Raw genomic sequence first — 15,588 nt, forward strand, 5'->3', positions numbered from 1 at the left:
CTAATTTTGCACACAGAAACTAAGTAATAGCTGTCAGTTTCTTTTCCAGAAGAGTAGCCATGTTAGGCAATTGTAGCAAAAACAGTGAAGAGCCTTGTGGCACCTTCCAAATTTATTTTGGAAGTGGACAGTGTCCACAAAATGCCATAATGAATTTGTTAGTTTTTAAGGTGCCACAGGACTCTTTGCTGGTTTTGTTTCTTTGTCCCAGCAGTCCTAGCGGCAGCCTCAGGTGCAACCTAAAACAAGTAATATGACAACCCTGCCATGTGATACACCAACGTTCTCTTGCCTCCTTCTCCTCCATGTTATTTATTTTTATAGCAATAAAGTTTTCACTTGTTAACTTCTGGTTAGGGGAAACCTTTTATGTGCATGCACAGCATCTATAGTGTTTGAGGGACTTCTAGGGATGGGCTTTTTGTTTTTAATGGAGGCAGGGAAGGGAGAGAGAAACTGACCAGCAGGAGCCACCATCTTTGTTTCTAGCATAAAGGCTTCACTTGTTAACAAGAAAAAACATTTTTGCTTCTGGCAGAGCCTATTCTTATTAACATATTCTTTGGCCATTAAAGCTTGAGCTTAGAACTTTTTCAAACTTTCAATTTTTTTCTACACATCTACACTGCCCAATCTTCAGTATAAGACAAAAGCGAGTGACATTGGTCTGGTGAATATCAAGTAATACACCTTACACTAACATATTCTTTTATCAATTGTGAAAATGGTTTCTTCTAGCCACGTCAGCTTGTGCACCAATTGCAACAGTGCATGTCATAAAAACCAGTTGGATAGTACCTGTGACATCACTGATGAATGAGCAACAGAACTGCTCACTACTCAACCCCCATGTCATTTTGTGAAAATTTTAGAATAATACCCAAGTATGGAAGTGGCTTGCAGCCCTTTTTAAAAGAAATAAACAAGTTCTCACTGTTTAAAGTAATGCCCTCCCTATTTTGTAACCTAGAATTGACTCTCTAATAACTCCTTTTTTTACTTCAGTATTGCTGTGTCAGAGGATATGTTCAGAAGGATGTAGCCACCTATTTCCTTCAAATTAAAGAAAGTATTTTCCTGTTAGTTATATGGACACAGCTTGTGCTGTTTGGGACCACTCATTGTTCTATATTCTTGCACATGCTTATGGTGGCTGTCGCCTTGAGTATCTCTTATTTACAATGACAAATCCAAGGTTTTGTCTGTCCCTTCACCATGCAGAGCTGATGTGTGAGCTTTTTTCAGCAATAACCACAAACCATAACTTTTATACCATTGATCCAATTCATCTCAAATGTTCTGCTATAATTAATTTGGCTGCACCTAGCATAAAACCAATAAGTTCCCTAGTTGTTCCATTTTCATTTTGATATATATATATATATATATATATATATATATATATATAGTATGTATATGTGTGTGTGTGTGTGTTCAATAAATAACTGTAGTTTGGTGGGTGCCTCAGCTTAGCTTTGCAGGCACAGTTGTACCTCTAAGCACTGCAGGACACACACACAGACACACACGGTATAAAGCTTAAGTACCGTACACACCAGGAGGCTGCCTTCACGATGCCGGGTTGCAGCCACTTTTCAGAAAAGCGTGGGCTTTCTGATGGACATTCGGCTTGCCAGCCTCACCCTCTGCCCAGGCTTCCAGCAACCAATCAGGGGTTGCCTTCTGCCTGGGAATGCTTCCACCTTGATGCCGGAGCGAGGACAGGCGGCAGAAGGGCCATGCTCACCTTGCTCCAGTTTAAAAAGTTGGGGTAAAAGTCCCTGACTTTCTGAACACGAAACTTCACGGGAAAGTTCTGCAGTGGCTGCAAGGTGGCTGGTGTGTTGCATTTAAAACATATAGACCCTAGGGTTCTGATCCAGATCAGGGGGCCCAGCCCCTGCAATTTCCTTTAGCGAAAGAAACCATTCACTCCAACAGGATTTTTTTTGTAATACAAATTGCAGGCATGGGTTCCATGATGAGGATCTGGACTACAATAGGGGACAAACAGTTAAAGCCCCTCTATCCCACACCCTAGGGTCTTGATCTGCATCAGGCTTTCAGTGCCTGTAGATTGGGGGAAAAACCTATCCCATTGGAGTTTTGTATGTGTGCGAGAAAGAGAATAAATATGTTGATATGTGTGAACTAAAGAATATGTATTGAATGAGTGTCTGAATGTGGGTGAATAAATTGTGTGTGAGAGAGGGGGGGAACACCACTTGCTTCTGCTTTAGCCCCACCCACTGACGGCATGTTGCCCTCAGATCAGGCCACAGGGAATGACGCTCTCAGGCTGAAAACATTTCCTCACCCCTAGCATAAGGACTCTAGTGCCCTGTATCTGAACGGTTTTGTTAGAGATGAAGTAGGAAAACTAGTGTAACTTGATCCAGAGATCTGTACTCTTTAAAGCCACTCTCCCAACTTCAGTCAGGTATTATTATCATCGACATCATTGAAGTCTATCGGTATTGTTCCTTATATTCCTGGTTCTTGAACTGAACAATTTCCCCCTCACTATAGAAAAAGGGGTGTGTGCCCCAACCTATGCTTTCAATAAGAATAAAGAGTGTGTTTAAATTTCCATTTGCAAACCGTTGTTCTACAGTTTGCAAGATCAGATCGAGTTGTACCAGTTTTCCCATAGTAAGGAGACTGCCATCCCCTCACCCAACCCCAGCCTTGCCATCCAAGGTTGAGGGCCTACTGAAGACATCTAAACTGGTTTCAGCCCTGATCTGAGCATATCTGATAATCTCTCCAACAAAAAGGGACATATTAGGTGATACTGAGAAGGGGGAACTTTGAAACACACAAGTAAAATAATGATTGTAGCAACAACATTTATGGTATATTTTATTTAGCATCACTCTGGAGAGTCTTTTAAAGCAAACAAGGTGACAGAGGAATGTCAGTCATTTCATAAATAAATACACCAGTAATTGTGACTATCCAGAATGCACTGCGGCATACTGGAATTAAGAGAGCATGGCCAACATGGGCTTCTGCAGCAGAGCAAAATACACATATGAGAGAGAAAGAGAGAGGGAGGGAGCCTGTCCGTGCAATTTCCCCTGATGCTTAAATTCCCTGGAACATTTTACTCTACTTTTCATTTTCATGTGAGACCCATCATGTGTCAGCCATATTCTGTAGTGGACGAGAGGGCCTTCTTCTAAATGCAGGCTGTCTCCTTCCTGTGAGACAACTCACAGGAAACAGCTTGGGATTTTGTCTGAAAACAAGAAGAGCACTTTGACAGTCCTTGCCTCAGTCACAATTAATGGCTGTTTGTATTCTGCACCCCACCCACCCTGCTCCAAATCCTGCATCAAGGACCCCACATTTTGTGCTTGTAATGCGTTTTGAAAACCAACCTTTCAGCAAAGAAGTCTAACAGTGAAGAACACAACCAAGAATAATAGGTAAGTTATATCCAAGGATGTGTTCCTGAGCACATTTATGTGGAGCTTAAATTACTGCAAGCTTCACACAAAACATCAGCAAACTCCAGAGAAGTCTCCATGGTCATCTACAGCAGAATTGGGCAAGATGTACTTAGTGTAGCACTTTAAAGGCAAATTGGTTTTACTGCAATGCTAGGGCAGGTTGATGGCAGAGGGGCGAGCATCAAGCAGCACAAACATCAGGGAGGGAGGGATGGTGGTGGTGGTGGTGAAGGCCAAGCAGCCCATGGGGGGAAACTTGGCTCCACCCCTGCCTGCTTGCATGTTTCTGCCTTGTCTATTCATGGTGGTGGCAGCTGAAGAGATGAAGAGCTACGCGGTGGGATGCCAGTGGGCAGCTCCGTCCCCTCCATTGCAGCTCTAAGCCTTCCATTGCTGTGATGCTGGGGTGAACTGAGGCTGGACTTGCTTGGGTCCCTAGTCCACTTTCACAACAGCAACAACAGCTGCCAGTGGAAGGGAAAGAGGAAGTCACATCTGCCCAAGGCAGGATCTTCCTTGGACTCCCTCTCATTGGAGGCTGGGCCATCCAGTGCCAGGGTGGAGCGATTTTGCCCCCAAACCCTTTTTTCCAGAGGAGTGGACGGAGGGATGCATTTCTGTATATGAGAAAAAGTAAAGACTCAGACTCAGACTTGGGATGAGGGCTAAATCTGCTCTCTGCTCTAAAGCCTGTTTTTACGTGTGTGCAGGGTGGGGGTGGGAGGTTTTGCCTCTCCCCAAGGAGGTTTTCCACTTTATCTCATAGAATGAAATTGCAGCTACTCAGAATCAAGCTCACCGCAGTCTGTGTAGCCCTACCCTGTTCATGATCATGCTAGGATGTGACAAAAATGAGTAAAAAGATCTGGCTCGCTTTCTTTCTTTCTTTCTTTCTTTCTTTCTCCAATAGCCTTTTGTGGGCAATATTATGCATCTTTTTCTGAAGTGTAAATGTTTGAGTCACAATCAACTACTTGGGATGTGCACTTGCACTTTTTGTGGGTGTTCAAAATTAAACACTAGGACAACGGTTAAGAGCTGTTGGCTACAGAATAGAACTTCCCTTTGGGGCTTTCAGAAGAGGATGGATTCTTCTCTCCCAGGCGTAACTAAGATATTGTGAGTACTCTTGAGTGTACACAGTTGGGCTAAGTGACCCTTGAAGTTTCTTTTTTTAGCATCCTTACGTATCACACATGTCTTCTTTTGCCTTGGCCTCTGAAGAGTGTCAGTCCTTCTAATTTACAGAGATGTTAATTTCTGGTCCTTTTTCTTGGTACATAAGTTCAGACTAAAAAAGGAGCACAGATAAAAGAAGGAGTTAATAAAACAACAGACAAACCGTCGTAAAGTGTTTGGTTTACTTTTTCCTGCCCCTGGAATATCACTTCACAAAGGGTGACCAGGCAGGAGATGCAATGGGGGAAGGAGATCAACGGTCAAATTCTTAGAGGAGGCATGGGCTAGAGGAAAGGTGAGGAACCTTTTTCAACCTGCGGGCAGAATTCAAATTTGAGAATGGTCTTGGGGGTAGAATTCAAGCAGTAGGCAGGGCACAGAGGGTAGGGCCAAGGACAGTGTCTGTGGGGTGGGCAGGGTTATTTGTTCCAATTTGGACATTTCCCCATCAAACTTGCAAAGCACAGGACAGGATGTCTACTCAGTGCAACAACTTTCAGGCATACAACACGCAGCTCAGTTGTGGGAAGTGTCACAAAATGGCTTCCATAGGGCCTTGCATATTCATAAAATAGCTGCCATGATGGGCATAGCTGGTCACAAAACACTCATTTCCTAGAAGGCAAATGGTGAGACAAAAAGAAATGTAGCTTGCCCAAGAACCTAACCAAAAGGCAGAGGTACTGTCTGAGCTCCCAAACACAAAACCACTCCTTTGAAACCAAATAAAGATGGTGCTCAAGTAGGGTGACCATACGTCTGGTTTTACCCAGACATGTCCAGACACAGGGGTGGGGGGAACTGTGTCCGGGGGGAAATCCCAGTTTTCCCCGGGAAAAACCTCGTGTTTTTTTAAAAACTGGTTTAAGGCCCTCCAGGCTTCCATCCAGGCCTGGTCAATGTCACAGCGGCAAAGGAAAGGCCCAGATGAAAGCCTGGAGGTCTTTAAACTGCGCATTTCCGAAACGCAGAAACGCACGGTTTAAGCCCCGCCCATGCTTCCATCCAGGGCTCCCCTTGGTTGCCACTGTGACATCGACCAAGGAGAGCCCCGGATGGAAGCTTGGGCAGGGCTTAAGCTGCACGTTTCTGCATTTCGGAAACACATTATTTAAGGTCCTCCAGGCTTCCATCCAAGCCTTGGCGACATCACAGCAGTGAAGGAGAGGCCTGGATGGAAGCCTGGAGGGTCTTAAACCATGTGTTTCCGAAACATGGAAACACATGGTTTAAGCCCCACCCACACTTCCATCCGGGGCTCTCGGTTGCAGCTGTGTCATCACAGTGGCGACCAACAAGAGTCCTGGATGGAAATGTAGGCGGGCCCCTTCTTCTGGCCTGGTGTGCGATTGGCCCTGGGGAGTGGCTGGGGGATGCAGCAGCAGGAGGAAGAGGAGGAAGGGGAAGAGGAATGAGAAGAGCAAGAGCAAGAGCAAGGAGCAGGTAAGACTAAGGTGTGTGTGTGTGAGAGAGAGAGAGAGAGAGAGAGTGTATGGGTGAATAGGGTGCCTGGTTGTTTGAGTGAATAAATGTGTGTGTGCGTGTGGGTGATCCTAAGTGTGTGTGTTGGCAGTGTGTGTGTGTCTGTGTATTGATGTCTGAATGGGATATATAGTTGTTTGAGTGAATGGATGTGTGGGTGATCCTGAGTGTGTGTGTTAGCAGTGTGTGTGTGTGTCCGTTGGCAGTGAGTGAGTGTATTGATGTAATGATGTCTGAATGGAATGCCTTGCTTTGAGTGAATGGATGCATGTGCATGTTTGCAGTGTGTGTGGGGAAGGGCTGTAGTTTTCTGTGCATGAGTTGGGGGGATGATTTGGAGGAGATATTCCAATTAAATAATGCATTTTGACCCTTAGACCTTCCTCTCCAATTTGTTTGATATAATTGGCATGACGAATGTTTTGTAAAATTTGCTGATAATTGTTCATCCTTCTTAAAAATATTTTTTAAAATTAACAGGGTTGACATTATCATCATCATTAATCTCTCTTTTCTTGCTCATGGTGGTTTTTCTAGATGAACATGATGAGCTTTGCCAAGTCATGCTATCTTTTACTGATTAAGAAATTTCCTGACTATTGAACATATTTTAAGTATGACTGCTTTCTGGATGTTGGCATGGATGTATTTTGGTAGGCCTAATTTCTGAGGATTTTCTGTAAAAAAATAAAAAAAAATGTTGGTGACTGATGTGACTAACGGAATAATTGTAACTTTTTCCTGTTGCCATAGTTCTTTAGCTTCCATAGCCAGTGGTGTATATTTTTCTCTCTTGTCCTCTTCCTTTTCTGCAAGATTTTTGTCGGAAGATATTGCTATGTCAATGAGGTAGGTGTATTTTTCTTGGTTGTTTTTTACTGTTATGTCTGGTTGAAGTTGAAACAAACTAAGAGGTGCTAGCCTTTAGTCCATTTTGTTCCATGGCTAATGTTTGCAGGGTAATAGTAGTTTATACTCTTTCTGAATGCTTGTTTGTTGTACTACATTTTTCTATACTTGTCAACTACTTCATTTGTTCAGTGGTAACAGTAGGCTGAATGTGTGCGTATGGATATGAGAAAGGTGATGGGGGAAAAGTGTTAAATGTTAGGAAAGGTGAGACTATGGTCATCCAGTGAAGGATTTGCAGTCAGATGCTTTAGGGTGGACGTGGCGTTACACCCCACAAGTCAATTCCAAATGTATGTCTGCAGTTTGTAAGTCTGTGGTTTTTAGAATGTTGGCCTGAGTGGGCAGAGTTAGAATGTCTTGGGAGGGAGAGGAGTGATATATAAGGGAATGACTGAGGGGATTGAGAGATCTTTTCAAGAAAAGCTTTTCAGGGAGACTTGTTAGGTACTCTTAGAGTCTGTAGTGCTCTCTGTGTTTAGGGTACTTAAGTTCTGGGAAATTTGAGGGTCAGTGTAGTGAGTGGTGTCTTTAGAGTGTAGTGTGCACATAGTGGATGTATAGTAATCAATACTGATAATAAAGAAAGTTCAAGAGTGATTGTGTGAGAAAAAGGAAAGCGCGAATGTGAATGAGTGACAGGATTGTATGAAAGGTTTCAAAAAAGTTTTTAAATGTTGTTATTTGAAACAAAGCTTATGAACTTTTAAAAATAAATTTTGATTGTTTTGTTTTTAAACTACCACAAAAAGCCCACATGTCTGTTTGGCATTTATCATCTTAAGTTTACACATATAACACCCACTCTGACAATCATTCACCTAAGCAGATATAACTCACAGCGCATTATTATATATATTAAAATCCATTCTCCATTTTAACCCCTTTCTCCACATAGTTTGGAGGAAGGTGGTTTTTATCCCTTGCCTCAGGCGTATCAAGCGGTGGTGCTTGGCTTGAGCAGGGAGTAGCCTCGGCCGGGTCTGGTGTTCAGAGCCTGTGTCGCCCCATAATAAGTGGCGGCAGCCATGAGATCTGGTGTTCAGAGCCTGTGTCGTGGCATACTAAGTGGTGGCAGCGTCGGGATCCGAAGTAGACTATTCATTTATAGTGACAGAAGTCAAAAAGGATTTTATTTGTGAACAGGACAGAGGGTGGTTACTGTAAAGCACCTCGGAGGTCCTTAGCTGTGAAAGTTATATATTACCTAAGTCAGAAGTTGCGCTGATACAATTCTCTGCCAGGATATTTTTGTTTGTGGTGAGATACATATTATAAAATATCAAGTTTACCCCTCCTGACCTCAATTGAAAACTCCCAGTACCATTTTATTTATTAAGGTTAAGTCTCTGTCTGATAAAAATGGATATCTTAGCATTGAAGAAAGATGCCTTGTCAGACAGATGTAAACGTTTAAATTTGCCAGCTGAAGGAAAGTCAGTTGATAAAATGAAATGGGCTCTTATAGAATATTACAGAGTTCATGCTGCAGTTGAAACTGAGGTAAATCCTCTGAGGCAAGTGCCTGTAGAAATGTCTCCTCAATACATTCAGCTAGAAAGGGAGAAATTAGAACAACGAAAAGCTGATAAAGAACTTGAATTAGCAAAGATTAAACAGCAGGAGGCTGATAGAGAATTGAAGAGAGCTGAGTTGGAACAACAAGAAAGGCTGAGGGAAAAAGATCGTGAGGCAGAAATAAGATTAAGAGAAAAAGATCGAGAGCTGGAGCTAGAACAAATTGCTTTAGAAAAGAGAAAATTTGAGCAGGAAGATCAGAGGAGAATTGAGGAAGGGGCTAGACCTCCCAAATTATCTCCTAAAGACTTTACCCCTTATGTTGAGGGGCAAGATCCCCAAATTTTCTTCAATACCTTTGAAAAGGCAGCTATGATGTGGGAAGTAAAGCCACAAGATTACATGAAGTTTATCCCTAACTTGATCAAGGGAGACCTGGCTGAAATTTATAACAGTTTTCCTGTGGGGGAAGCTTTAGATTTTGCCTCATTTAAAACAGCAGTTTATAAAAGATTTCGCTATGGGCCTGAATATTTCCGGAAGAAATTTAGAAGCCTTAATGCTGTGTCATCCAAATCTTTTGTGGAGTTGGGACACAAGTTAGCAGATCATTTTGAGAAATGGATCACCTGCGCTGAGGTGAAAACCAAACAAGATTTAGTTGATCTGATGATTAAAGATCAATTAATTTTTCAAATCCCTCAAGATATAAGATTGCTGGTGAGAGATAGAGACCCAAAAACTTATCAAGATGCAGCTTCTCTGGCTGATCAATTTTCCTTAAATCGAAGCTATCATATGACCAGCAAGTCTACTAAAGAAAATAATATTAAACCAGGGTATAAACCTAATGGAAGTAAAAAGAAAGCTGAGGTAAATAAAAATCAGTTGCCAACAGAAAAGGCGGGAAACACCACCAAACCTATGTTTGGAAAAACAGACCTCACATGCCATCATTGTGGGTTGGTGGGGCATATTAGACCATAATGTCCCAGGCTGAGAGAAGAGAAAGAGAAAAGTACCTTAGTAAGGAGAGTGGATATAAATAAAGATGCTAAACGTCCCCAAAGTTCCCAGTGTTACACATTAGTGTGGGGGAAAATGAAAGAATCAGATCAATCTTTGTGGGAAGATGTTTTAATAAATAGAAGAAAGCATAAAGCTATTCTAGATACTGGAGCTCGTTTATCTCTGATTAGAGCAGATCTTGTGATGAGTGAGAAGATTGTTCGTCACAGAAAAATTAACATCAAACCTGTGACAGGGCCCATAATTGAAATTCCTGTAGCCGAGATGGAAGTTACATGGAGGGGAGTCACAGGGAAATGTATTTTAGGTGTTAATTCCTGTCAGGAAGAACCTCTAATCCTAGGTACTGATACCATGGGGTTAAAAGGTAGAAAAGTGTTTGTTGTTACACGCTCACAAGCAGCAGTGGAGGGCTTGTCAGGCAACTGTAGCGAATCTGGAGATGCTGAGGGCATGCCTCTGCAGTTGCCTAGCGACCCAGCCGAAGGAACTGCTGTGCCAGGAAACATCGTTGCAAAAACTGATACCACGTTTGCTTTACACACAGGAAATGATCCCAGCTTGGAGGTTTTAAGATCCAAAGCTGAGGCACACGAAACCTCTTTTAGTGACACTCAGAAAGAACAGGTTTTCTGGGATCAGGGACTCTTATACCAAAAGTGGTTGCCCAAGAACAAACAAGGAAGTTGGGGGGCTGAAAAGCAGCTTGTGGTACCAATACCATATAGGGACCAGCTGCTGAAATTAGCTCACGACTCCTTTTTGGCAGGCCACATGGAGATAGGTAAAACCCAGAAAAGGTTGATGACTAATTATTACTTGCCAAATATTTTTAGGGAAGCCCTGTGAGAGTTATCAGAGGGTGGGGAAAAGTAGGGACAAGGTCAAGGCTCCCCTAAATCCCCTACCACTTACCAACCAACCCTTTTTAAAGATAGGACTGAGCCTTGTAAGACCCTTCCCTAGACCTACACAGGAAAGAAAAAAGTTTCAAGTGACCATAATAGACTTTGCCACAAGGTTCCCGAATGCTGAAGCCCTTCAAAATGTTGATGCCTTGTCAGTAGCAGAAGCCCTATTAAAAATCTTTTGTTGCTGGGTTTTTATCCATAAAATTTGGAGTAATCAAAGCTAAGTTTTGTTCTCTAATGAAATGAGATGTTTGTGGAAGTGTTGCGGTGTCAAACATATAACATCCACTGCTTTCCACCCCCAAACAAATGGGCTAGTTGAAAAATTCAATGACAAGAAAGAAGTTATAGAGCTGGCACACACAGGTTTGGCTGGAGCCCAAACCAGACAGAAAACTTGGTGTGATGAAGAAGCAGTCAAAGAAAAGTTTATTCTGGCCTCAGACAGTTCAGAGGTCAGAGATAGAGCAGAACTGTGGCAGACAGGGGACGATGTGATCCATCCCGTGGCCTACTCCAGCAGAAAGTTCAGAGAGAGAGAGAGAGAAGCTGTTCTGCTGTCCAAGAGAAGTGTCTGGCCATCGTTTGGGCTGTAGACTGGGTCGAGCCGCGCGTGTGGAGATGGTGGTTCATCTGGTAAGCAGGTCATCGGGCGCTGTTGTGGCTGCAACCCATGGAAAGCCACAACCAACTTTTGCAGCAGTGGTCGTGGCGGATCCAAGATTTCAACGCGGAGATCCAGCATGTGGCAGGTCGGGAGAACATCATTGCGGACGGACTATCTCGCCAGGAATCGTCCAGTTCACCAGTAAAGTGAGACTTTGTTGGGGACATTGTGATGCTCCTGGACTTTAAAATTGGAGCCAAAAAGTGGACTAATAAAAATGTGGTTCATTTAACTTGTTGATGTTCCAAAAGGTTTGTATGTGTATATATATTATTATTGCTATTAATTGTACATATAAATGTTTAACCATTTTATTTCCCCAAACCCTATGTACAGGTCCAGGTATTAAACCAGCCCCATACTCGGGTTTTTTTTTAAAAAGGGGGAATATGTGGCCTTACACCCCACAAGTCAATTCCAAATGTATGTCTGCAGTTTGTAAGTCTGTGGATTTTAGAATGTTGGCCTGAGTGGGCGGAGTTAGAATGTCTTGGGAGGGGGGAGGAGTGATATATAAGGGAATGACTGAGGGGATTGAGAGATCTTTTCAAGAAAAGCTTTTCAGGGAGACTTGTTAGGTACTCTTAGAGTCTAGTGCTCTCTGTGTTTAGGGTACTTAAGTTCTGGGAAATTTGAGGGTCAGTGTAGTGAGTGGTGTCTTTAGAGTGTAGTGTGCACGTAGTGGATGTATAGTAATCAATACTGATAATAAAAAAAGTTCAAGAGTGATTGTGTGAGAAAAAGGAAAGCGCGAATGTGAATGAGTGACAGGATTGTATGAAAGGTTTCAAAAAAGTTTTTAAATGTTATTTGAAACAAAGCTTATGAACTTTTAAAAATAAATTTTGATTGTTTTGTTTTTAAACTACCACAAAAAGCCCACGTGTCTGTTTGGCATTTATCATCTTAAGTTTACACATATAACACCCACTCTGACAATCATTCACCTAAGCAGATATAACTCACAGCGCATTATTATATATATTAAAATCCATTCTCCATTTTAACCCCTTTCTCCACATAGTTTGGAGGAAGGTGGTTTTTATCCCTTGCCTCAGGCGTATCAAGCGGTGGTGCTTGGCTTGAGCAGGGAGTAGCCTCGGCCGGGTCTGGTGTTCAGAGCCTGTGTCACCCCATAATAAGTGGTGGCAGCCATGAGGTCTAGTGTTCAGAGCCTGTGTCGTGGCAGTGGATTCCTGCATTGAGCAGGGGGTTGGACTCGATGGCCTTGTAGGCCCCTTCCAACTCTGCTATTCTATTATTATTATTATTATTTATTTATATAGCACCATCAATGTACAAGTGCGGCCCAGACTTCCTGATTGAACCGTGGGCTCAATTGAAGAAGCCGACAGACCGCAGACGGAGGCACGTAAGGGAGAGGAGGGCGGTGGGGGGTTTACCGGGCCCTGCCGCCGCCGGCCCCCGTGCGGCGACGGCGGCAGAGCCCGGTAAGGGACCAAGGGGGAGGGGGGCCTTACCTGCTTCCGTCCGCGGTCCGTTGGCTTTTTCAATTGAGCCCGCGGTTCAGCCAGGAAGTCTGGGCCGCAAGTGCGGCCTAGACTTCCTGGTTGAACCGCGGGCTCAATTGAAGAAGCTGAGGGACCGCGGACGGAGGCAGGTAAGGGAGATGAGGGTTTTTTTTACCGGGCCCTGCCGCTGTCGCCGCATGGGCGACAGCGACAGCGGCAGGGCCAGGTAAACCCCACTTACCTTTCCGGCAGAGCTCCGGATCGAGGCGAAGAATCTGCCTTCACCTTGATCCTCTTCGCCACGCTCCGCTGGCCCCCCAATCCTCTTCGCCTCCGCCTTAAGGGGAGGCGAAGCACCCCGCTCTGCTTCTAATTCGCCGGTCCGATTAGAAGTGGAGCACATCCCTAGTTCTAGTAATGTGTCCTCAAGGTCATTGGACATGTGCACTTTCCAATACTGGAAATGCTATACAGGAGGATCATCCAGCAACGTCAATGCTCTTGACCAAGCCACAGATGGCTGCATAGAATCATAGAATAGCAGAGTTGGAATGGGCCTACAAGGCCATTGAGTCCAACCTCCTGCTCAATGCAGGAATCCACCTTAAAGCATCCCTGACAGATGGTTGTCCAGCTGCCTCCTGAATGCCTCTAGTGTGGGAGAGCCCACAACCTCCTTAGGTAACTGATTCCATTATCATAGTGCTTTAATAGTCAGGAAGTTTTTCCTGATGTCCAGCTGGAATCTGGCTTCTTTTAACTTGAGCCCGTTATTCCATGTCCTGCACTCTGGGAGGATCGAGAAGAGATTCTGGCCCTCCTCTGTGTGACAACCTTTTAAGTATTTGAAGAGTGCTATCATGTCTCCCCTCAATCTTCTCTTCTCCAGGCTAAACATGCCCAGTTCTTTCAGTCTCTCTTCAACACATCATCTTCAACACTCAAAGGAACTGCTTCAATAATAACTACAGCAGCATCATGGGACTATGGAACCCTAACCAGGGCCCGATCTACACTAAGCAGGATACAACACTTTAAAAATGTTTTGAAAACTGTATATGTAATGTGTCCTGGGCTTGAACAGTTGTCAAAACCATTATAAAACGTTGTAAGCAGTAGTGTGGATCCTGTGCAGGTCCAGGTTTAGTTTGTAAGCTCTTAGCTAGCTCTCAATAGATGCACTGAGTTTTTCTGGCGAGCAGCAACACTGCTGCTTTTAATTCCACCCCTCCTTTCTTGTCCTCGCTTTCCCTCTTCAGTGAAGTCAGGCAGGCTTTTATTGTGGTTCAACTTCTTATTGTTGTTGTGATTGTTATTATTAATATTAGTGTTGTTGTTGTTAAATAATGGCTGTGTTTACAGTGCAGTCAATCAACTCTGAAGCAAGGAAGACAAAGGTTTACTCTTATCCTGCTAGCCCCCTATTAGTTGTGGGATGCAAAAGGCATATCTCTGTGCTGTTCCTTCCTCACAGGGCCGCTTTGCATTTCGGACTTTGAATGGCCTGGAAACAATCCTTGGCTCACTTACTTGTGCCCGCAGAAATGTCTACTGCATGCTTGCCTTCCTACCTCCCTGGGTGCCATTGTTGTGGGGTAGCGGGATCTGCTGGGAGATTCCCAGAGATATGCAGGTTGCTTACCCGTAACTGTAGTTCTTCGAGTGGTCATCTATGCATTCACACATATGGGCTCTGCGCCTGCGCGGAGACCTGAACCGGAACCTACTATAGCTTAGGGAAACATTTTTGGCGGGAACCCCTCCCCCACGCTACTGCGCATGTCCCTGGGGTTCCCGCCCTCACCTCAGTTTACAGGAGTCCGACATTGTGCCCCCATAAACATGAGTGTAATCTAAATAAAGTCAAGTCAATTTATACATTTAACTGTGTCATTTGTAAGTTTCACACCACCAAGTGGGGATGGTGGGTGGGTTGTGTGAATGCATAGATGACCACTCGAAGAACTATAGTTACAGGTAAGCAACCTGCATTTCTTCATCGTGGTCTCTATGCATCACACATATGGGCGAGTAGCAAGCTGACATACCTTGGAGGTGGGTTGGTGTATTATTTCAAGACTTCCGAGAGCACCATCCTTCCAAATGAACAGTCCTGTCTGGAACGAGTGTCTAAGCTGTAATGCTTGACAAATGTGGAGGGGGTGGACCAGGTTGCAGCCTTGCAAATGTCCCGAAGTGGAACACCCCCGTTGAAAGCCACAGATGTTGACATCGCCCTGGCCGAATGAGCTGTCACAGGGAGCTGTAGCTTCAGCTTGGATATAGAGTAGGCAAGTTCAATTGTCTCTACAATCCAGCGTGACAACCGCTGACATGACACTGGGAGTCCCTTATAAGGCTCACCGTAACATATAAACAATTGTTTGGTCTTCCTGAAACTATCAGTCCTCGCTTTATAAAAAGCGAGAGCCCTCCTAACGTCCAACATGTGCAGAGATGCGTCTGCAGACGTCGTAGGATTCTGGAAGAAAGCTGGTAAGACAATGTCTTGGGCCAGATGAAAAGGAGTCACCACCTTAGGCAGGAACGATGGGTCTGTTCGCAACACGACCCTGTCGCTGTGAAAAATCGTATAAGGTGCATCTATCCTTAGAGCTCTGAGCTCACTAGCGCGCCTTGCCGAAGTTATGGCAACCAGGAACACAGTCTTGAGGGTCAAGAGTCTCAAATCGGTTGTGGCCATGGGCTCGAACGGCTTTCTTATCAGCGCGTGTAACACGACTGACAAGCTCCACGATGGTATGATGTTCCTAGTTGTTGGCATAGTATTTTTAAGTCCCTTTAGAAATTCCTTCGAGGTGGGGTGAGTGAAAGGTGAAAACCCCTCCACGCCCTTGTGAAAAGCTGTGATGGCAGCTAAATGGACCCTAATCGAAGAAAGTCCTAATCCTGCTCGGTACAGTGAGAGCAGATATTCAAGAATCACCAAAATGGGACAAGTCCTT

At 44.1% G+C, this 15,588-nt stretch overlaps 1 protein-coding gene across 1 annotated transcript in view; it reads right to left on the reverse strand.

The window, feature by feature from the left end:
* Positions 1-2,845: 2,845 nt before the first annotated feature.
* SLC4A9 (solute carrier family 4 member 9) overlaps positions 2,846-15,588 on the reverse strand; it is a 76,714-nt gene continuing 63,971 nt past the window's right edge. Inside the window, exons 21-22 of the mRNA XM_063130134.1 lie at positions 4,652-4,746; positions 2,846-3,241 (exon numbers count right to left, since the gene is read on the reverse strand). Coding sequence (XP_062986204.1) covers positions 4,693-4,746 — 54 coding nt within the window. The 3' untranslated portion in view covers positions 2,846-3,241; positions 4,652-4,692. The remainder of the gene's footprint in view (positions 3,242-4,651; positions 4,747-15,588) is intronic.

The sequence above is a fragment of the Elgaria multicarinata genome, chromosome 7 (assembly GCF_023053635.1).
Source record: "Elgaria multicarinata webbii isolate HBS135686 ecotype San Diego chromosome 7, rElgMul1.1.pri, whole genome shotgun sequence".
Classification (NCBI taxonomy): Eukaryota; Metazoa; Chordata; class Lepidosauria; order Squamata; family Anguidae; genus Elgaria; species Elgaria multicarinata.